Raw genomic sequence first — 24,956 nt, 5'->3', positions numbered from 1 at the left:
CTACTGCAACCAGAGAAGGCAAAGTTTAAACAAGTCATGGGCATTTCGTAGATGGCATTTGTATTAGGAGAGCTTTATCATCTGGATTTTCAGGATTTCATGTCCAAATCCAAAGTCTGTGCCATGTCAGCATTTAGAATAGCTTCATAGGGGCTTCCCTGGTGGTGCAGTGGTTAAGAATCTGCCTGCCAATACAGAGGACGCCAGTTAGAGCCCTGGTCCAGGAAGAGCTCACAAGCCTAGGAGCAACTAAGCCCATGCACCACAACTACTGAGCCTGCGCTCTAGAGCCCGTGAACCACAACTACTGAGCCCGCGTGCCACAACTACTGAAGCCCGCGTGCCTAGAGCCTGTGCTCCGCAACAAGAGAAGCCCCCGCAATGAGAAGCCTGCACACCGCAACGAAGAGTAGCCCCTGCTCGCTGCAACTAGAGAAAGCCCACGCGCAGCAACTGAGACCCAACTCAGCCAAAAAAAAAAAAAAAAGCTTCATAAATTACGCTCACTCTTCATTTCTACTGTATTGCCATCAACTATAATACAGAACTTATGTCTTTGCACAATGAATTAATGACAAATTTTATTTTGTGTCTAGCTTGCCTTAGATATTTTCTTCATCTCATTTATCTATTTTTAACTGTGTATTTCTGTGTAAAGGTTCAATGCTTATCTGGATCACTAGACTGAACTTCTAGAGGTCAGATGTTGTACCCATCACTATATTGCCTTATATCTGACATTTAGTAGGCATGCAACACATATTTGATGATTTATTAAATGAAAGAATGATTTGTACAGGTCTATATTTATCATGAAGCCTAATTTTATCATTTTTGAAAATGATTTGGTCTGCCTTGCCTCAGTATAAAACTTACACTTTCCAATACTTGCAAATTTAACAATGGCATCACATAAGGGATTATTATCCAAAATATATAAAGAACAACTCAATAACAAAAAACAAATAATTCAATTTTTAAAAGGACAGGAACTAAAGTGACATTTTCCAAAGAAGACAACCAAAAGGCCCACAGGCACTTGAAAAGATGTTCAGCATCACTAATCAGCAGCAGATTGCAAAACAAAACCACAATGAGATGTCACCTCACACCTGTCAGAACGGCTGTTATCAAAAAGACAAGAGATAACAAGTGTTGGTGAGGATGTAGCGAAAAGGGAACACTTGAGGAGGGACCTTCAAGATGGCAGAGGAGTAAGACGTAGAGATCACCTTCCTCCCCACAAATACAACAGAGATACATCTACCTGTGGAACAACCCCTACAGAACACCTACTGAACACTGGCAGAAGACCTCACACCTCCCAAAAGGCAAGAACCTCCTTGCGTACCTGGGAAGGGCAAAAGAAAAAACAGAGACAAAAATAGGGATGGGACCTGCCCCTCGGGAAAGGAGCTGTGAAGGGGGAAAGGTTTCCACACATTAGGAAGCCCCTTCACTGGCGGAGGTGGGGGTTGGGTGGGGGGAAGCTTCGGAGCCATGAAGGAGAGCACAGCCACAGGGGTGCGGAGGGCAAAGCGGGGAGATTCCCACACAGAGGATCAGTGCCGACCGGCACTCATCAGCCCGAGAAGCTTGTCTGCTCACCTGCCACGACAGGTGGGGGCTGGGAGCTGAGGCTCAGGCTTCGGAGGTCAGAACCCAGGGAGAGGACTGGGGTTGGCTGTGTGACCACAGCCTGAAGGGGGCTAGTGCGCCACAGCTAGCCAGGAGGGAGTCCGGGAAAAGGTCTGGAGCTGCCGAAGAGGCAAGAGACCATTGTTTTGGGGTGCGTGAGGAGAGGAGATTCAGAGCACTGCATAAACGAGTTCCACAGACAGGCGCGAGCCACAGCTGTCAGCGCAGATGACAGACACGGGCATGAAATGCTAAGGCTGCTGCTGCAGCCACCAAGAAGCCTGTGTGCAAGCACAGGTCACTGTCCACACCTCCCCTCCCAGGAGCCTGTGCAGCCCGCCACTGCCAGGGTCCTGTGATCCAGGGACAACTTCCCTGGGAGAATACAGGGTGCGCCTCAGGCTGGTGAAACGTCACGCTGGCCTCTGCTGCTGCAGGCTCACCCCACATTCCGTACCCCTCCCTCCCCCTGGCCTGAGTGAGCCAGAGCCCCTGAATCAGCTGCTCCTTTAACCCCGTCCTGTCTGAGTGAAGAACAGATGCCCTCAGCAACCTACAGGCAGCAGCGGGGCCAAACCCAAAGCTGAACCCCAGGAGCTGTGCAAACAAAGAAGAGAAAGGGAAATCTCTCCCAGCAGCCTCAGGAGCAGCGGATTAAATCTCCACAGTCAACCTGATGTACCTGCATCTGTGGAATACCTGAATAGACAAACAAATCATCCCCAAACTGAGGCAGTGGACTTTGGGGGCAACTGTAGACTGGGGTTTGCTTTCTGCATCTAATGTGTTTCTGGTTTTATGTTTACCTTAGTTTAGTATTTACAGCTTCTTATCATTGGTAGATATGTGTACTGATTTGGTTGCTCTCTTCCTTTTTTTTCACATATACGTTCTTTTACTTTTTCTATTTTTGTCAGTGTGTATGTGTATGTTTCTTTGTGTGATTTCGTCTGTATAGCTTTGCTTTTACCATTTGTCCTAGGGTTCTGTCTGTCCGTTTTGGGGTTTTTTTTTTTTTTTTTTAGTATAATTTTTAGCGATTGTTATCATTGGTGGATTTGTTTTCTGGTTTGGTCACTCTCATGTTTCCTTCTTTCTTTTTTTTATTACTTTTTTATTTTAATAACTTTATTTATTTTATTTATTTATTTTTTGGTCTTTCTTTCTTTCATTTTTTTTCTCCCCTTTCTTCTGAGCCATGTGGCTGACAGGGTCTCAGTGCTCCAGCTGGGCGTCAGGCCTGAGCCTCTGAGGTGGGAGAGCCGAGTTTACGACATTGGTCCATCGGAGACCTCCCAGCTCCACGTAATATCGAACAGTGAAATCTCTCCCAGAGATCTCCATCTCAATGCTAAGACCCAGCTCCACTCAACGACCAACAAGCTACAGTGCTGGACACCCTATGCCAGACAACTAGCAAGACAGGAACACAACCCCAGCCATTAGCAGAGGGGCTGCCTAAAATCATAATAAGATCACAGACACCCCAAAACACATCACCGAATGGGGTCCAGCCCACCAGAAAAACAAGATCCAGGCTCATCCACCAGAACACAGGCACCAGTCCCCTCCATCAGGAAGCCTACAAAACCCACTGAACCAATCTTAGCCACTGGGGGTAGACACCAAAAAGAACAGGAACTACGAACCTGCAGCCTGCAAAAAGGAGACCCCAAACACAGTAAGTTAAGCAAAATGAGAAGACAGAGAAATATGCAGCAGATGAAGGAGCAAGGTAAAAACCCACCAGACCAAACAAATGAAGAGGAAATGGGCAGGCTACCTGAAAAAGAATTCAGAGTAATGACAGTAAAGATGATCCAAAATCTTGGAAAAAGAATGGAGAAAATATAAGAAAAGTTTAACAAGGACCTAGAAGAACTAAAGAGCAAACAAACAATGAGGAACAACACAATAAGTGAAATTAAAAATTCTCTAGAAGGAATTAATAGCAGAATAACTGAGGCCGAAGAACAGATAAGTGACCTGGAAGATAAAATAGTGGAAATAACTACCACAGAGCAGAATAAAGAAAAAAGAATGAAAAGAGTTGAGGACAGTCTCAGAGACCTCTGGGACAACACTAAATGCACCAACATTCGAATTATAGAGGTCGTAGAAGAAGAAGAGAAAAAGTAAGGGACTGAGAAAATATTTGAAGCGATTACAGTTGAAAACTTCCCTAATATGGGAAAGGAAATAGTCAATCAAGTCGAGGAAGGACAGAGAGTCCTATACAGGATCAATCCAAGGAGAAACACACCAAGACACATAATAAATAAAATATAAAAAAATAAATACAAAGAAAAATATTAAAAGCAGCAAGGCAAAAGCAACAAATAACATACAAGGGAATCCCCATAAGGTTAACAGCTGATCATTCAGCAGAAACTCTGCAAGCCAGAAGGGAGCAGCAGGACATATTTAAAATGATGAAAGGGGAAAACCTACAACCAAGATTACTCTACCCAGTAAGATTCAATGGAGAAATTAAAACCTTTACAGACAAGCAAAAGCTAAGAGAATTCAGCACCACCAAAGCAGCTTTACAACAAATGCTAAAGGAACTTCTCTAGGTGGGAAACACAAGAGAATGAAAAGACTTCCAATAACAAACCCAAAACAATTAAGAAAATGGTAATAGGAACATACATATCAATAACTACCTTAAATGTAAATGGATTAAATGTTCCAACCAAAAGACACAGACTGGCTGAATGGATACAAAAACAAGACACGTATATATGCTGTGTACAAGAGACCCACTTCAGACCTAGGGGCACATACAGCCTGAAAGTGAGGGGATGGAAAAAGATACTCCATGTAAATGGAAATCAAAAGAAAGGCTGAGTAGCAATTCTCATATCAAACAAAACAGACTTTAAAATAAAGACATTACAAGAGACAAAGAAGGACACTACATAATGATCAACGGATCTATCCAAGAAGAAGATATAACAATTGTAAATATTTATGCATCAACACAGGAGCACCTCAATACATAAGGCAAATGCTAACAGCCATAAAAGGGGAATACAACAGTAACACAATAATAGAAGGGAACTTTAACACCCTACTTTCACCAATGGACAGCTCATCCAAAATGAAAATAAATAAGGAAACACAAGCTTTAAAGCATACATTAAACAAATGGACTTAAATGATATTTATAGGACATTCCATCCAAAAACAACAGAATATACTTTCTTCTCAAGTGCTCATGGAACATTCTCCAGGATAGATCATATGCTGGGTCACCAATCAAGCCTTGGTAAATTTAAGAAAATTGAAATCGTATCAAGTATCTTTTCTGACCACAATGCTACGAGACTAGATATCAATTACAGGAAAATAATCTGTAAAAAATACAGACACAGGGAGGCTAAACAATACACTACTAAATAACCAAGAGATCACTGAAGAAATCAAAAAGGAAATCAAAAATACCTAGAAACAAATGATAATGAAAACACAACGACCCAAAACCTATGGGATGCAACAAAAGCAGTTCTAAGAGGGAAGTTTATAGCAATACAATCCTACCTCAAGAAACAAGAAACATTACAAATAAACAACCTAACCTTACACCTAAAGCAAATAGAGAAAGAAGAACAAAACATACCCCAAAGTAAGCAGAAGGAAAGAAATCATAAAGATCAGATCAGAAGTAAATGAAAAAGAAATGAAGGAAACAACAGCCAAGATCAATAAAACTAAAAGCTGGTTCTTTGAGAAAATAAACAAAATTGATAAACCATTAGCCAGACTCATCAAGAAAAAAAGGGAGAAGACTCAAATCAATAAATTTAGAAATGAAAAAGACATAACAACTGACACTGCAGAAATACAAAGGATCATGAGAGATTGCTACCAGCAACTGTATGCCACTAAAATGGACAACCTGGAAGAAATGGACAAATTCTTAGAAAAGTGCAACCTTCTGAGACTGAACCAGGAAGAACAGAAAATATAAACAGACCAATTAGAAGCACTGAAATTGAAGCTGTGATTAAAAACCTTCCAACAGGGCTTGGCTGGTGGCGCAGTGGTTGAGAGTCCGCCTGCCGATGCAGGGGACACGGGTTTGTGCCCCGGTCCGGGAAGATCCCACATGCCGCAGAGCGGCTAGGCCCGTGAGCCATGGCCGCTGAGCCTGTGCTTCCAGAGCCTGTGCTCCACAACGGGAGAGGCCACAACAGTGAGAGGCCCACGTACCGCAAAAAAAAAAAAAAAAAAAAAACCTTCCAACAAACAAAAGCCCAGGACCAGATGGTTTCACAGGTGAATTCAAGCATTTAGAGAAGAGCTAACACCTATCCTTCTCAAACTCTTCCAAAATACAGCAGAGGGGGAACACTCCCAACTCATTTCATAAGGCCACCATCACCCTGATAGCAAAACCAGACACAGATGTCATTGAAAAAGAAAACTACCGGACAATATCACTGATGAGCATAGATGCAAAAATTCTCAACAAAATACTAGCACACAGAATCCAACAGCATATTAAAAGGATCATACACCATGATCAAGTGGGGTTTATCCCAGGAATGCAAGGATTTTTCAATATACGCAAATCAATCAATATTAATTAATTAATACACCATATTAACCAATTGAAGGAGAAAAAACATATGATCATCTCAATAGATGCAGAGAAAGCTTTTGACAAAATTCAACACACTTTTATGATAAAAAACCCTCCAGAAAGTGGGCATAGAGTGAACCTACCTCAACATAATAAAGGCCATATATGACAAACCCACAGCCACATCATTCTCAATGGTGAAAAACTGAAACCATTTCCACTAAGATCACGAACAAGACAAGGTTGCCCAGTCTCACCACTATTATTCAACATAGTTTTGGAAGTTTTAGTCACAGCAATCAGAGAAGAAAAAGAAATAAAAGGAATCCTAATCGGAAAAGAAGAAGTAAAACTGTCACCGTTTACAGGTGACATGATACTATACATGATTCTGCCAGAAAACTACTAGAGCTAATCAATGAATTTGGAAAAGTAGAAGGATACAAAGTTAATGCACAGAAACCTCTTGCATTCCTATACACTAATGATGAAAAATCTGAAAGAGAAATTAAGGAAACACTCCCATTTACCACTGCAACAAAAAGAATAAAATACTTACCTAAGGAATAAACCTACCTAAGGAGACAAAAGACCTGTATGCAGAAAACTATAAGACACTGATGAAATAAATTAAAGATGATACAAACAGATGGAGAGATATACCATGTTCCTGGATTGGAAGAATCAACATTGTGAAAATGACTAGACTACCCAAAGGGATCTACAGATTCAATGCAATCCCTATCAAACTACCAATGGCATTTTTCACAGAACTAGAACAAAAAATTGCACAATTTGTGTGGAAACACAAAAGACCCCAAATAGCTAAAGCAATCTTGAGAAAGAAAAACGGAGCTGGAGGAATCAGGCTCCCGGACTTCAGATTATACTACAAAGCTACAGTCATCAAGACAGTACGGTACTGGCACAAAAACAGAAATATAGATCAATGGAATAGAATAGAAAGCCCAGAGGTAAACCCATGCACATATGGTCACCTTATCTTTGATAAAGGAGGCAAGAATATACAATGGAGAAAAAACAGCCTCTTCAATAAGTGGTGCTGGGAAAACTGGACAGGTACATGTAAAAGAATGAAATTAGAATACGCCTTAACACCATACACAAAAGTAAACTCAAAATTGATTAAAGACCTAAATATAAGGCCAGACACTATAAAACTCTTAGAGAAAAACATAGGCAGAACAGTCTATGACATAAACACAGCAAGATCCTTTTTGACCCACCTCCTAGAGAAATGGAAATAAAAACAAAAATAAACAAATGGGATCTAATGAAACTTAAAAGCTTTTGCACAGCAAAGGAAACCATAAACAAGACCAAAAGACAACCCTCAGAAGGGGAGAACATATTTGCAAATGAAGCAACTGACAGAGGATTAATCTCCACAATATACAAGCAGCTCATGCAGCTCAATATCAAAAAAACAAACTACCCAATCCAAAAATGGGCAGATGACCTAAATAGACATTTCTCCAAAGAAGATACACAGATTGCCAACAAACACATGAAATGATGCTCAACATCACTAATCATTAGAGAAATGCAAATCAAAACTATAATGAGGTATCTCCTCACACCAGTCAGAATGGCCATTATCAAAAAAATCTACAAACAATAAATGCTGGAGAGGGTGTGGAGAAAAGGAAACCCTCTTGCACTGTTGGTGGGAATGTAAATTGATACAGCCACTATGGAGAACAGTATGGAGGTTCCTTAAAAAACTAAAAATAGAACTACCATATGACCCAGCAATCCCACTACTGGGCATATACCCTGAGAAAACCATTATTCAAACAGAGTCATGTACCACAATGTTCACTGCAGCTCTATTACAATAACCAGGACATGGAAGCAACCTAAGTGTCCATTGACAGATGAATGGATAAAGAAGATATGGCTCATATATACAATGGAGTATTTCTCAGCCATAAAAAGAAACGAAATTGAGTTATTTGTAGTGAGGTGGATGGACCTGGAGTCTGTCATACACAGTGAAGTAAGTCAGAAAGAGCAAAACAAATACTGTATGCTAACACATACATATGGAATCTAAAAAAAAAAAAAAAGGTTCTGAAGAACCTAGGGGCAGGAAAGGAATAAAGATGCATATGTAGAGAATGGACTTGAGGACATGGGGAGGGGGAAGGGTAAGCTGGGACGAAGTGAGAGAGTGGCATGGACGTATATACACTACCAAATGTAAAACAGATAAGCTAGTGGGAAGCAGCCGCATAGCACAGGGAGACCAGCTTGGTGCTTTGTGACCACCTAGTGGGGTGGGATAGGGAAGGTGGGAGGGAGACGCAAGAGGGAGGGGATATGGTTATATATGTATACGTATAGCTGATTCACTTTTTTATACAGCAGAAGCTTTACACCATTGTAAAGCAATTATACTCCAATAAAGATGTTAAAAAAAAAAAGAAAAGGGAACACTTGTGCACTGTTGGTGGGAATGTAAATTGGTGCAGTAACTATAGAAAACACTATGGAGGTTTCTCAAGAAGTTAAAAATAGAACTGCCATGCAATCCAGCAATTCCCCTTCTGGTTATTTACCCAGTGGAAATGAAAACAGGACGTCACAGAGATATATGTACTCCCATGTTTACTGCAGCATTATTCAAAATACCCAAGATGTGGAAACAATCTAAGTGCCCCTAAACAGATGAACAGAGAGCAAAAACATATACAATACATAAACAATAATGTATATAAAATATTACTAAGCCACGAGCAAAAAGGAAGTCCTGCCATCTGCAGCAGCACGATGGACCTTGAGGACACTGCGCTGAGTGAGGTGAATCAGACGGAGACACATAGGGTGGCGCTTACATGTGGAAGCTGAAAGAACCGAGCCCGTGAAATCAGAAAGTAAAATGGTGGCCACCAAGGACAGGGGTTGGGAGGAGGGGGATAATAAGAGGAATATTTAAGGTACAAACTTGCAAATAAGACCTGGAGATCTCGTGTACATTATTGTGATTATAGACAAAGATATTTTATTATAAACATCAAATTTACTGAGAGACTAGATCTTAGTTATTCCCATCACAGAGAAGACGTAAATAAACGACACTGTAGGGGTGTTAGGTGATGCTACAATGGCAATCATATTGCAATGTATAAATGTATCAAATCAACATGTTGTACATCTTAAACTTAAAAAAAAATTTTAACAATGGTAACGTTTTTAAATGCTTCTGCCAGAAAAAATCTGCATAAAATATATAAAAGATTTTCTGTTAAGCATTTTGCTACTCATAAAAAAAATATTCCTAGAAATTTCAGTTAGCATGCTATTTTCAACCAAGGAAAATTATACTTAAGGTGGTTTTCCCAGATTTAGTTGCCCTTACTTCCTGACACAAGATTAAATTCTCCTTCTGTGAAAAATTTAACTAAGTACATGTTTCTTATGCAGTGTGATTTGTCACATTGCTCCATGGATTCATGCCACAATATAGAAATATAAAACTGGGCCTTGGGACTTCCCTGGTGGCGCAGTGGTTAAGAATCCACCTGCCAATGCAGGGGACACGGGTTCGAGCCCTGGTCCAGGAAGATCCCACATGCCGCGCAGCAACTAAGCCCATGTGCCACAACTACTGAGCCTGTGCTCTAGAGCCCGTGAGCCACAACTATTGAGCCCACGTGCCACAACTACTGAAGCCCGGCACACCTGGAGCCCGTGCTCCACAACAAGACAAGCCACCGCAATGAGAAGCCCACGCACTGCAACAAAGAGTAGGCCCCGCTCACCACAGCTAGAGAAAGCCCTCGTGCAGCTATGAAGACCCAACGCAGCCAAAAATAAATAAGTAAATAAAACTGGGCCTAGTCCAATGCAACAAAAATCAAAAGGCTAACTTCCCTTCCCTCTGGTTGATGTGACCGTAACCCTGGTTGTCAGCAAGAGACATCTATTTTCTGTTACTATCTGAGAGAAAAGAGAGCACACCCAGTAACTAATTTTCAAAAAACACTTTTTTTAAAGATAACATTATATCTGTCTCTCAAGATAGGTTTAAAAAAAAAAATGGTTCAGAGACAGCGGTCACGATTTCATTTTGCTGAAAGATGACTAGACTCTGATGCACAGAACCTGTCAGATAGCATTCATTTTACTTCTCAGTCAGATGGAATTTAATACATTTAAGAGCAAGAAAAATAATCAAACATACTAAGAGACGGACTAAAGATTCAGACCTCTGCGGCCTAGAGTACTTGCTTCATGCCTCAGTTTCTATATCAGGGAAATGGAGGAGGTTATTTTTGTTATTGCTTAGATTTTGGTGAGAATTTGCTGTTATTCATAAAACATATTCATAAAATATTTTTAAGTGATAGTCCCATATGATGTTACAATTTAATACTACCTTCCTTTCAAGTATTGCTCTAGAGTGAACACTGAATTCAAGAGAAAGAAATAAGCACATTTTAAAATATACATATTCTTTGCAATATAAAACCAAAGCATGAAAAAGCAAGGCAACATCTTAAAAGCAAGTTCATGTGGTATAATGTCACCTATATTATTATAAAAATAATTCGGTGTTCTCCCTGAGGTGGCCACAAAAAAAGCAGTGCAGACAGACAAACAAAAAGAAGAAAAACAGCTGTTTCTCACTTGCAGCTGAAGAAAGAAAAGCTCCTCTGGCCTCAGGTTCTGGTGGCATTTCTTGCTGGTTTATCAACTCAAGGATCTTTTCCTCCTCTTGGCCGGGTGTTGCAGACATACCCGCTGGGTTTTCTCTGCCAACTGAAATTAAGATTTTCAAAGATTCTACCCTCTCAAAACCACTTGTTTCTTCTCAGAAAACTCACCATACGTTCAGCTCTGCAAGTTTAAGTTTGGCTATTGTTTCCACCTCAATGCATAGTCAAATCTCTTTACTCTGTATTACATAGTGACCAGAAAATGGTTTTTTATAGCAGCAGGTTGCACATGAGTGGTATTCCTATTCAATCTATTCACTGCTTTGTAAATCCAAGCAATAATTTAACGCCACAGTATGAATCAGATGACTTATTCAAGATGTTTTTCTTATAGGTTCTAAATTGGAATTCCTTTGATAATGTGCATTGCTTTCATCAAAAGGAAAAACTGACGAACACGTCATTCAAACAATACTTCATGTGACTCTACTGAAATGTCAGAATGAAAGAAGTATACATGTAAGTGAAGAAAGCATTAGCTATTTTCCTGCCTTTTATTTAGAAGCGAGCTGTTTCGGTGTCTTGTTCAAGAAAAGATGTCTCCAACCTAGCTGAATCACGAGTCCAGTTTCATAGTAGATGCTCACGAGCGCTATCTGTACTTAGGATTTCAAAGTTCAAGCTGTCTGTGTTTCATTTTTAATGATCAGACATAGTACAGTCATTATTTAATGGTAGTAATTCATACTATGATTGTCAGATTTTAGAGGCCTCATCAGTGACAAAAAACTATACAGATGTCTGATTGTACATAATAACAATAGCAGCCACTTCTTAATACCACAATGCAGTCAATAATTTAAGATGAGTCATAAAATATATGTTGGCGTGAAAAGGCATAACAGCCTCATAGGTATGGCTAATGGGAATTAGCAGCACTTAACCATGTAGAATGCTGGCAGAGACCATACAATACTAGTGTCTGAAGGACTGTGCATGACCATATTGTCATTTATATCCTGCAAGTACTATATCACTTCAGACAATAATAAGCTTTTAAACATCAAACCCTATAAAACAGAAGTTTTTCCATGTGGTTTATTTATAATGCAAGACATAGACACTGGAGATTAATGCTAATAAAGGAACTTTAAAGTATTACAAGGAAGATCAGAAATAACTAGAAATATGTCCACTTAGGGTAAACAAACACTTGGAGAGGAAAACAATCAAAAGAGATTCTAAATATAATTTAGGGTCCATTTTATTATTGTCCAATTAAGGAACCCATAATTAAGTGTCTATGTTATTTATAAATAATGTAGAAACCCAGGATTTACAAAGACAAGATAAACTCTTGCAGTCACTGCCGTAAGCATAGGAATAAATCAACGCATAAGACATGGCTTTGACATTGATGGGGCTGCAGCCCAGAAGGAGAATATGTAAACAATGACCTCTGGTATCTACTGATGAGTGCTGTAACAGACATATGCACAGAGTCCCCAGGGAGGACAGAGAAGAAAACAATTAACGGGACCATCTAGGAGTTAGAGGCGGGCACAGAAAGGGCTGCACAACAGGGTCAACCTAAGCAGACTGTGATATGGGATAAGCGTCTTTCCTCTCTCTACCACCCCCCACCACTGGCTGCTCAAGATTCTGCCTCACCCTCAAAAACAATGTCAGTATTTTATTATAAACACGATAGTGGCTTTAATAGAAGGAAATTCAGGGCTTAGAAGATCTTTTCTGGAAAGGTCTTTCAGGAGGTTCCTGTCCTCTGCAGAAGGCTGTATGCTCTGCCTTGGGGCCAGGTAGGTTACAGATGGAGGTCCAAAACCCAAGTACCAAATGGCCCTCCAGTGGATTCACAACCGACTCTGAATTGGAGTAACTCTTACCGCTATGCTCTTTGTCTCACTTTCACAGTTGATAAAGGAATGTGAAAATATATCCACTATAACATAAAATAAAACCTGTGATGAAGGTCAAAAAACCAGAATTGTCTAGCTGGAAATACTATCAAAATGTATGTACAGTATTACACATATAGCTGGAATTAAACGATTCATTTATCCACTTCTGCTAGTGTCTCATTATATGCAAAAGCTTAATAGTATCAAGATCCACCAGACAAAACGGCTGCAATTCTACAACGTGAACCAGTAAAAAAAAAAAAAAAAAAAAACTTTTATTTAATACCAGCTATTTAAAAATTAGAACAGCTAAAACTTACAAAACAGCAATGGGTCATGTTATTATGGCATATGTATTTTCAATCCAGGAAGTCTATTTTATTATCCAAAACATATCTTTCCATATTTTCCAAAATAAGAACAAAATATACATACTCAAGATCTGATGAATCAAGTATATAACAGTATTTCATCTAGATTTTGAAACATGAGTGATCTTAGAAGACTAGCATGAAGCAAAAATGAATTTTCCAAACATATTTCAATAAAAACTTCCGTAAGTCTTGAACCTGAAATTCCTCTTAGTGCAATAAAAAATGTAACATCTGAACCATATCTTTGGTGCTGCATTTTTTCATGTTACTAATACCCAGAACCTCACAATTTGTATACAGAGGATGCCTAATACCGTAAAACTGGGCTGGAATTGGAGCAAAAGGATTATTATGCATAATTACTGTGCATAATTTAAGGCTCTGTTATGATACCTATAAAACTCAGATATGTTCACTATTACCTAGATGTTCTAAAAAAGTAACAGGACATTGAAGTTAAGGAAAAGTCACAAGTTACGTCGATTAAACATTCTTTAAATGATACCTGGCACAGTGTGGTCTTATACGGAATTATAAGGATGGACTTATTATCTGGAACAGTAAGAATGAACAGAACTTTCAAATCATCCATATACCCAGATAATCCATTGAGAACCGTCTCCATGGGTGCAATAGTAAGCACATGAAGTCAGATCTCTTCACACTTTCTCCTATACATAAGGTTCATAGTACTGTAAAAGTAAATTTATGAAAGAGCAAATGAAGAAGTTTTGCTGCACCAGCTAAATAGTAGTGGAATAAATGGCTTTTATTATAAAGTCTCAATACACAATTAATTAATTAAACCAAATCCTAACCAAATTGGAGAGGAAGAAACCAAGTCACAGAGAAGTTAAGTAATTTGTCGAAAAAAGATTAAAAGAGGGAATGAGAGGTATCTCTTGTCTTCCGAGAACCTATAAAGTCTATTTAAGTTGTAAAAGACACACCCTAATGAAGTAGAGCAGAAACCAATGGAGACAGAACAGAAAGTCAATAGAGAAAATCAATGAAACCAAAAGCCGGCTCTTGGAAAAGATGAATCAAATCGATAAGCCTCTAGTCAGGCTAACTAAGAAAAAAGTGAAAAAACACAAATTGCTAACATCAGAAATGAAAGAGGGGGCATCACTATATATCCTATGGACATTAAAAGGATAATAAAGGAATACAATGAACAACTCTATACCCATAGATTTGATAACCTAGATGAAATGGAGCAATTCCTTGAAAAACACAATTCGTTGAAGTCCACACAAGAAGTAGACAATTTGAAGAGGCCTGTATCCGTTAAAGAAACTGAACCAATACTTGATAATCTTCTAAATCAGAAAGCATCAGGCCCAGATGGTTCGTTGAAGAATGCTATCAAACATTTAAGGAAGAAATTATACCAATTCCAATTACCCAAAATTTCTTTCAGAGGATGAAAGCAGAGGGAATACTTCATACCCATTCTATGAGGCCAGCATTACCCTAATAACAAAACCAGACAAAGACATCACAAGAAAATAAAACTATAGACCAATACCTCTGATGAACACCAATGTAGAAATCCTCAACAAGACATTAGCAAATTGAATCCAACAATCTATAAAAATATTTATACCAGTATCAAGTGGGATTTATCCCAGGTATGCAAGGTTGTTTCTATATTCAAAAATCAATTAATGTGAGGATTCTCAGGTCAGTGAAAATATTCTGTAGATACCGTAATGATTGATGCATGTCATTATACATTTGTCCAAACCCACAGAATGTACACACCAAGAATGAACCATAATGTTAACTATGGACTTTGAGTGATTATGACATGTCAATGTAGGTTCATCAGTTTGTAACAGATGTACCGTCTGATGGGGGATGTTGATGGGAAAGGCTATGCATTTGTGGGGCAGGAGGTATAAGGGAAATCTCTGTACCTTCCCCTCGATTTTGCTGAGAACCCAAAACTGTTCTAAAAAAATACAGGCATACTTCATTTTATTGCACTTTGCTTTACTGCACTTTGAAGATACTGCATTTTTTACAAATTGAAGGTTTGTGGCAACCCTGCATTGAGCAAGTCTATTGGTGGCATTTTTCCAAGAGCATTTGCTCACTTCATGTCTCTGTGAAACATTTTGGTAATTCTCACAATATTTTAAACGTTATCATTATCATTATATTTGTTATGGTGATCTGTGATCATTGATCTTTTTTTAATTTTAAATCAGCTTTATTGCGATAGAATTTACATATAATAATTTCAATGAGTTTTGTCAAATAGTACCATCATGTATTTGCATCTAATCTAAGGATAACCTGTAAGATCTAAGCATGATACCTAATAGTCCAAACTCAGCACAAGAGGAAGCTCTCTGTACAGCCAAGACAAACGAGAACCTTTAGGCAATTCGCCACAGGACTGACTAGTGCCAAAGCCCCACTTCTCATTGCTGAGACTGCTAGTATCGCTATGGGGCATTCAGATTTAAAAGGTCTATTGTATCTAAATTGAGCAAACAATTCCTCTTCTGGTAACTTATGCTAAGAAAAAATTTCAGTCTACTACAAAACTATGTATGTACGTGAATGATCTTCCCAATATTGTTTATAATAACAAAAAATTAAACAATAAAATATCCAACATCAGGGGATTGGTTAAATAATTTGTAATAAATGCATCAATGAAACTCATTTGAAAATATGGTATAAATCTATGTGTAGTGATGAAAATCATTTTTAAAATAAAAAGGCAGATAAAATTGTTTTACATATACAAGACTGTAGCCCAATTTTATATTTAAAAATATAAATACTGGGCTTCCCTCGTGGCGCAGTGGTTGAGCGTCCGCCTGCCAATGCAGGGGACACGGGTTCGTGCCCCGGTCCGGGAAGATACCACATGCCGCGGAGCAGCTGGGCCCGTGAGCCATGGCCGCTGAGCCTGCGCATCCGTAGCCTGTGCTCCACAACGGGAGAGGCCACAACAGTGAGAGGCCCGCGTACCGCAAAAAAAAAAAAAAATATATATATATATATAAAGACTTTGAGTATATTTATAGAAAAAAGTTGATAACTTCATAGAAAAAAAATCATGAAAAGATATACCTCAAAATGTAAATAGTTTTTATCTCTGGATAGATTTTTACATGAGCAAACTTTCAAAACTTCCCACAATTACATGTATTATTTGTATAATAAAAATAATAAGGGGAGAAAATCAATTATATAAACAGATTACAGATGTCTATCAACATAGCATCAAAAGAATCAGTCCCAGCTCTATTGGCTATAAGCTTTTAAAGTTAATTCACATCACTGAGATATTCAATTATTTTTTCAAAAACATTATCAAATAATAAGAGTGCAGTTTCAAAACACAATAAAAATAGTATACCTACTTTTCAAAGTGACATAAAAGGAGATAACCCATGCTTTGCAGCGTCTGCATTAAAATAACTGCCCACAAATGTTAGCTATTATTACCGAAACAAGAACTTTCATATACAGTTACATATACACCAGCTCTCCAGGGGAGAGAGGGAAGTTACTGCTGCTATCTGGGTTACACAGACACAGAAACCAAAGCTCTCCCATGTTATCTGGCTTCACCAAGACAATACACCTGGTCTACAGAGAAGAAAACTCAAATCATCCATGCTCTAGTGAAAGAACTAAATTGTAGAGCCTATAAAAAAGAATGGCTTTGTTTCTATTTGTTCTGTTTGTACTGATACCCTAAATCGGCAAACACGGCCTTTTATGATCTCTCTCCTTTATTGACACCAATTATTTTTCTTCTACTCTTCTCCTTTTCTGAATTATTGCTGTCTCTTCTTCCTCATCTTGTCCCCACTGCCCCTTCCTCTGGGTCACTCCTCCTTCCCCCCGTGCTCTTCCAGCACGGTTGCTGTCCCCTGCTAGCTATTTCTCCCTGCTTTCTCGACTACTCCACCCTGGGTCTTTCTGCTGTCTCTCAAGAGCTCCAGAGACAGATGGCAAACCCATTTCGTTGAGTAGGAGTGCCACTCTGTGCCAGCCTGTGGGAAACGGGGAGTGGAGGGAGTGGGTGTGGGTGGCAGTCAGTTAAGGTGTACTAGCCCAACAATTTGCAAAATTTTAAATATGGCAACTAAAGGCTGAGAAGGAATTGATGCCGATAACAGAAAGAACAGGGCCAGATACACCATCATGTTAAATCAAGCTCATTATGTTCTTATTTTAAACTATCTTCTATAGGATATTGTATATATAAATATATACAATAATATATAAATAAAGATATAGGTATATTACCCTAAAGATACGTATTATATTTATATATCACCCATCTGATAGGATATGTATTTTTAAAACTTACAGAATTTTATATGTCTCCCTATAAACTATAGGTAGACCTTGCTAAGAAAAGAAAAGTTAAATAAGAGTCAGACTGACTAAGAAAATCATCTAGATTTTGATTAAGCCAAAATCCATGGAACTAAATGAGGTAAAAATTAGATAGTAAACTGAGATTTGAGGTAATTTAAGAACACAACAGAGTTACCTCATTAAGCTTTGTTCACGCAAATACATTCTAAGCTTAAACTGTTTAATTCCTCAAATCCTTACTTCAATTTGCTAGATAATCTGAACTTAAATATGAGAGAAACCAGTTTCAAAATATTCACATTTCTGTCCTATCCTTGGACTTTTGTCCCAAATCCTATTTTTAATTCAAATCCCATTAGTGTTGATCTTTTCGTCTCCTTTTACCCAATGAATATTAAAAATTAATAGCAATGAAGTTGAGAATGTCTCCAACAGCCCCATCTCCTCTCAGTGTATATGGAGACATCCTTAAATAACAAAATACAAGTGCACACGCACACACACACCCAATTTAAAAAAATGCACACACCCAATTTCAAAAACTATAAAGGAGCTTAATGTAGCAAAAACTCTATACCTAACATTAACTATCTGAGAATTTGAGGCAAGGGTCTTCACTATGGTGTTTCTAGAATAACACTGTTTCTAGAATAACAAACAGGAAAATATGATGAGATTATCAGACACTGTACACAAACCATCGCAAAGCAAACAAAAATGGAAGTATTTCGGGGTAAACGTGCATTTCATGACTTGTGGATAGAAGAGAACATTCCCATTCTCGGTATACGCAACTGGTTTTGCCTGTCTATCTGCTTGAAGTCCAACAAACAACCCTGGGCTCTTCGCAGATTCCAGGCTTATACATGCATTTTCCAAGTTCTTCTTAATTTTAAAATGACAGTCAGTGTCTCCTGTACCCTACAATCAATAGAACATTATTTCATAGATATAAGCAAACACTGAAGGACAGAATTTAAAACCAGTCATTTCACAAGAATATAATTTTGCTTCATTTTCAAGTCCTCATGAGAAATCTAGAAGATGCTTCACCCTGTTCCATAAGCTCCAGAAACAGGGACCACGTGATTAGCTGAGAAAGAGGACAAAGGGCCCTGAATCCCAGAGAAGCTTCATGTAAGCTGAGTGCAGTGTGTGCTGACTCCCTCCAGAGCTGCCCACCTCTGTAAGTGATTAGGGGATGCTGAAATGTGAGATTTCCCTTTTGGAAAACACTCTAAAATATGGATGAAAAAGAGGGCAATTCTTACAAGGCCGTTTACATTTAAACATAAACCAACTTTCACCAGTAAACACAGTTCACACAAATTACTCAAAGACTGTAGAGCAAAGCATTCAAGAATTAGATGATTATAAATTATAGGAGGGATCTATACACCCTTCAGATCACCAAAATCACCTCGCTTTCACGGCACTTATAATCTATATTAGAAAACATTTCACTTTTTTCACCTTTTGTTGCTTTAAGAAGTTTTCTTATAAGATTTAAGAGTTCTAGAAAATAAGTTTTGTGAGAATGAATTAAAATTTCCAATAACATCTATTATTTTATTTGTAAAAGATAACTGCATTCTGATCTCTGCCTTCCAATGTGAGTTTCTTGTAGGTAAGAACCAAATGCTGTTGTCCGTTTCTCTCTTATAATATAAATATAAATTAAGCAACTTCTACCTTTTGTTCTTGTTATGGATATAATAAAACTCTGGCTTTGATTTGTCCATGGCCAAGTAGAGGCCACAACCCCATATACAAATAATAATATAATATGTAAGGCCAGCATGATAAAGGTGAATTCCTTGGGTTTGGGGAGAGAAAAGGCACTAAACTCAGGAGAATAAGGAAGAAACTCAATAAATGTTTTGTTAGCTCTAAAAAAAGTTCTCTGCTTTGCTAATTTCTAATCTCATAATTTCTTCATGTAATGTCTTTTCCTCTCCTTTTGATAATGAGAAATGGGATTATTCCCTGTAAAATTCACCATTCCAGGTGATCGGGTTTAGGACACGCTACCCGAAAATATGGCACGTTAGTGTATTGAATATTTCAAGCTGGCAGGTGCAGGAAGGGTTTCCTGACCTTCCCACGAAGCAGGTCATAAAACCCTTATGTGAGAGGCGTCCTCCCAGAGCGTCCTATCTCCAAAGGCAGAGGGACTTTGATGGACAGATCCTGCTCATTCCCCAGTTCACCACATTTAGCTCATACCCTTCTTTGTCCTCTCACTTCTTTCCTCCACTCTTTATCACACCCAGCGTAAGAACACTCAGGTTTAACCACTACTTCAGGGCTTCACTCTGTTCTTCTTAACAAGGACTGCCCATAGGCAAAACTAGTTACCCAGAGCCTAATCTTTTTAGGTTTTATCAGAGCCCAACTGAACTAGGGGAAGGGAATTATCCAGCTCCAGCCCCCTCTAGCCATCCCAGAACTAAGAAGCACTTGTGAAGTTCACAGTCCAGAGGTGATGAAATAAAAATTCACATTTTAAGGCAAGACAAGAAAAATTTAAACATAAAACTTTTTCTCTGCCCTTTGGCTTTCTCTCTGCCTTCTAGTGTGTGTTGTGCACTTTCATTATGCATGAACCAGACCTCCCCAATGGCAGAAATACCTGCTCAACCATAAAGATCGATTTTTCTCCCTCTGGAGCCAGCCTTGTAAGTCTTCAGAATATAACATTTCTTCCTCAATCCTATAAGGGGTCACAATGACCCTCCACTCACTTGTACGTGCAGACATCTTTGCTGAACTTTATGTAAAATGCCAATATACCATTTCCCTTCAAGAGAGCAATTAGTGCAGAACTGACCAGTCAGAGGACCTGGGGAGATCCTGGGCTGCACCTAAGTTCTTAGCTTAAATACTTACTTATGACCATATTAATGTTATTAGCTACATTATTTGCCTATTTTACGAGATTATTGGTTCTTGCATTACCAAATGTGTGACTAAGCCTCAGATAAAATTAATGATGACTAGACAACTTGAAACAATCAACCAAATATATAGTTCTATAAGATCAATGATTGTAACCGTGTAACTCTAGCTATGGGAGGAAGCAATGAGAGGAAAGCATTTCCTGGACCATAACATATTAGTAGGACAGGCGGCCGAGAGGCTTTTGGTTACCGTTAACAGGGCCTAATCCAGGAACAGCACTGATTGGCTTATCGACGAAATCCTCACCTGACCTGGGAGTGAGCATTCCTAGCACCGTGGGACAAATTGATCACTAAATGCCTTCCAAACCTGGGTCAAAATTAAGACCAAAAGGGAGGGGATTGTAAAATAAAGAATGTTGCCCACCATCCGGTTCTACAAGAATCAAGTCATCGGCCACTGCAGACACTGACCTACAGCACATCCTGAAAGGAGTTCAGGGCGAAGATCAGGATGAGGTGCTCTGTGCTCTGGGAAACTGCAGAACAGACCTTCAGATGGTTAGATATTTGCAGGAGAAATTTTTTACGAACCTGGATTTTTGCATCTTCCCATACTTCCAATAGCACTAAAACCATTAACTAAGATGCCTCTTCCTTGTGACTAGCAGCAAACTTCTGCTGGGATTCATGCTTGACTGCACGGTACCCCTCGTCCAAAATCACACACACACTGACCTCCCCCACTTACCTCTTTGGAACAGTTCTCAGAGCTCTCCGAGAGGCCGTCTCCCGGACTACAGTCCTCAGTTTGGCTCGGACTCTATTTTCTATTTCTTTCTTATATTGACTACTGATTAATTTTTTTCATTGACAGAGACATAGACCCACTAAAAACATGATTTATCATTATTTGCATGAAACTAAGTATGTCTTTCACTGAACTGTATACTTTTCAACCCACTGGTCTAGCACTGTGTATCTAGCCCATCTATATGCTTCATAAGCAAATTGGTCAAAATATGAATAGTCTTTAACTTTTTAGTTATTTCCATGTGTAGAAATATATTTTGAGTGAAGAGGCAAAATTAGATAAATCTGAGATGAGAGAATCCTTCCTAGTTTCTACAAACTAGACCCTCGCCCACAAACAAGGATCCTATCAGTATAGGGTATATCTGCGTGTGCCATGTCTTTGGTATACTGGTCACTCTTCAGCTTGTCTTTCCTACAAATCCTACACCTTTTTTCCCTTTGTATTCATGTGTAGTGACAAGTTCCACCCATGTTGTTTTGAAGCTTTGCTTCTTTAAATTGACAGCCTTACAGTTGTTGCTAGTGATGGCATGCTGTTTGCATGCATGCTAACTTGAATCCCTACTCCACCCGAGTCTGTTAAAGTGACTTATTCCTACAGCATAACAATTCTATGGCAACAGAAATAGAAACGTTTGTTTGTTATCCGATCAGCATTGCTTGGTTAAACATAAATGTGTTTGCCTATGAGAAATATATAATGGCAGACACATTGGAAACATTAGTGCTTTTATGCAATTCAATTTATACAATCAGCATTTGTTGAGTTGCTACCAAGATGAGGCACTGTTAGGTATTTAAGTTATAGTAACATGGGCTGCATCTTAAATTCCTTTGGAGATAGTAAGCAAGCCTTATCACAGGCTCTATGCAAATGAGGATAATTAAGATATTTGTTACCATTCTATTTTCAAAAGTAAAGTCATTCCAGCCCAGGGATTTCTGGTCAGATACAGTGAAAGTGAACAATAATATGCCTGTTGTTATGCATCTGTACTATATCCTAAGAGCAAAAAAGCACATGAATTTTGACTAAAAAGACCCACTACTGAGACAGGTTGGAACCTGGGACCCTTTGCTGCAGTGCTGAAATGCTTGCACCTGGACACACCTCTCCTCAAGGAACAAAAATACAAAGAAACTATATGGGACTAAAAATAACTGCGTGCATGCACAGTTGGGGCAAATTCTGGACAAAAGATACAAAAAGACCAAAAAAACCCCCAGCTGCTAAATCTGAGGAGCCAGGAGCAAAAGCAGGGTGTTGGGAGCAAAAGCAGGGTGCTGCGCATGCCCCCTGCACACAGCACCACATGAGCGGTGGGCAAAACACCTAAGCCACCCCTCCCCTCACCCCATGTAAGAAGCAAGCTTGCCCCCCCTCAGGGAGCGAGCAAGGGAACCTGTTACTTGTTCTCACTCCCTCCTGCGGCTGCAGGGGTCCCAGTAAAGCCTCGCCTGAACCTCTTGTCTGGCCGCTAGTCAATTTCTATTGATTACAGAGGCCAAGAACCCTGGTGCGCACCACTACCAAAATTCCAGGTGCAGAATTTTAGTCAGACAACCGTATCAATGTGTCACTAAACAAGTTATAATATAAAGAAAACACTACGATGGAAGTGGCAGAAGGAAAATACATATAAGAGTTCCGTGCAGAACCTTCTCCACGAAAGTGCTGTTAAATAACAAAAAATCTACTGAGTAAATCTTAAAAGATCTCATTGGCTTTATTGAATGATTCATGAACCAGGCAGCCTCCCAGGTAGCAAGTAGAGGGGAGCCTCAGAGGGCTGCAGAGAGGGAGAGGGTTTTAAAGGCGAGACAAGGGAGTCATAAACAAACAAATAAAAAGATTATTTCGGATTACGTCATCTCCCTTTGGGGACAAAAGGGTCTTATTAGGTGGGTTACCTCATCTCCCTTTGGGGATGGAGAGGGCCCATGTGACAGATTACCTCATTGGAACTGAGGTAATTCCAGAAAAGACTACATTTCTGGAGGAGGGTAAAACTTCAGTTAGGTGAGGTATTAAGTCCCGGTTTGGCGACATGGTCTAGCATAAGTGACTCTGTTTTGGGCCTGTGGTCTTCTTTCTAATAATACCAACGTAAAGGTGAAACATCAATGTTGTTTAAAGGGGGGACGCCATTAGGAGGTGGCTACAGACAGTCCTCCAGCCATGACGCGAGTCCACGTGCACGAAACAGGTGGCCACACAGGACCCACAGGAGGAGCCCTCGCTGCCCTCGATGTCCCATGGCCACACCAAGGGGCCAATCTGGGCTGTGCCTGGCGGGTAAAAGCTTCAAATTTAGACTAGAAATGCTTCAGTCCTGGCCAATCTGTTAATGACACCAAAGGAGTCCTTAGATAATTCTGATGGGTCAGTTTTAGGTAAAGACACGCTACTGTTGTTTGCTTGTCTGATTATTCAGGGGTTAAGGGTGTCGTACAAATACGAGAAAGCTAGCTCAGCCTTTTTTCCAGCCAACAGACACCCAAGCACAGGAGTCCACCTCCTCTCCTAGCTCTCCTTGCTGATCTTCTTACACAATCAGGAAATTCACCTTTGGCCAGAATTGTGGCACGTTTTCCTGTGATTTACAGAGCACTCTGGCTTCCTGGAAAGGCTCTTTAAAATTTCAGATCTTTTAGTGATAACTTTCCAATGCAATAATTTTTCTAAGCCCAGGCTTTGAACTTTTAACAGAAATACTGAAAGGCTAGAGACCTGTATAGAACGTTTGAGCCCCCGATTTTAGGAGGCAGATGGACAGAAGTAACTGACCTTTAAGTACGTCATAAGCCAGGGAGACCTCTGAAACCTTACTTTAAGCTGAAGATTTTTACCGATGTTTTAAAAACAAGAAGTGACAAGATTTCCAGTGCCGCCCTCAAGGACAGCAGCCACCTCCCCGTGTGTGGGCGCCCATAGCGAACTGCACACGTCAGGAGAGCCACTCGTTCTGTAAGTACTGAAACTCTTCCATTCTAGAGGGTCAGGAGCTGCAGTCTGATCCGCCACTTTGTCCTAGTGCTCAGGCTGCTCCGGCCTGCGAGAGCCCGGGGGGCCAGGGCCCACTCCTGGTGTTGTGGGGTGCGGGCTGGACCCCAGCAGGAGGAACCGCGTCCCGATAGATAACACGGGCATCAGCGCTACCCCCCGCTCCCCGTGCTGATAGCCCCCGGGCTCCTCTACCTCTCAGCTGTACTCGCAGGAGCGGCGGCGGACTGAGCTCGCTGTTAAAGGCAGGCTTGTGACTCTCGCGGCCCTGTCCTTCCCGGTCTGCCCTTTGAAACAAGGGTTTTCTCCGTTCAGCTCCTGCTTCACGCACGGGTGCCCCCTCACGAGGCCTCAGAGGTAGGGCCTCAGCCTTTGGGACAAATCACAGGCAACTGAGACGTGGCATGCTCATTTCCAAAAGGCCTGGGGCATCTCTGCACTGCGCTCTGCAATGGACTGAACGCCCTACTTTAATGCTCTAAATATCAAATTCCATGCAATCAAACCGTGATCAACAGATCTCACCGGGTTCTCCATTTTGGCTATCTCTGTCCCAAAGCAAACAGAACAGATGCCTCTGCTTTTTTCAAGTTATTAAAAATCTTTAAGAAGTGATACTTGAGTTTAAAACACCAACACATGGTTGCCGGCCTCAGTTCCAAAGTGCACAGGAAAGCCT

At 39.9% G+C, this 24,956-nt stretch overlaps 1 protein-coding gene across 1 annotated transcript in view; it reads right to left on the bottom strand.

The window, feature by feature from the left end:
- The window catches only part of LOC101317476 (RP1 axonemal microtubule associated), a 303,982-nt gene that overhangs the window by 102,274 nt on the left and 176,752 nt on the right, over window positions 1-24,956 (bottom strand). The window contains 3 exon segments of the mRNA XM_073794757.1: window positions 10,880-11,011; window positions 18,301-18,478; window positions 24,486-24,647. Coding sequence (XP_073650858.1) covers window positions 10,880-11,011; window positions 18,301-18,478; window positions 24,486-24,647 — 472 coding nt within the window.

This window comes from Tursiops truncatus, chromosome 17 (genome assembly GCF_011762595.2).
Source record: "Tursiops truncatus isolate mTurTru1 chromosome 17, mTurTru1.mat.Y, whole genome shotgun sequence".
Taxonomy (NCBI): domain Eukaryota; kingdom Metazoa; phylum Chordata; class Mammalia; order Artiodactyla; family Delphinidae; genus Tursiops; species Tursiops truncatus.
The sequence above is the reverse complement of the archived record's forward strand: the minus strand, read 5'-3'. Positions and strand labels throughout refer to the sequence as shown.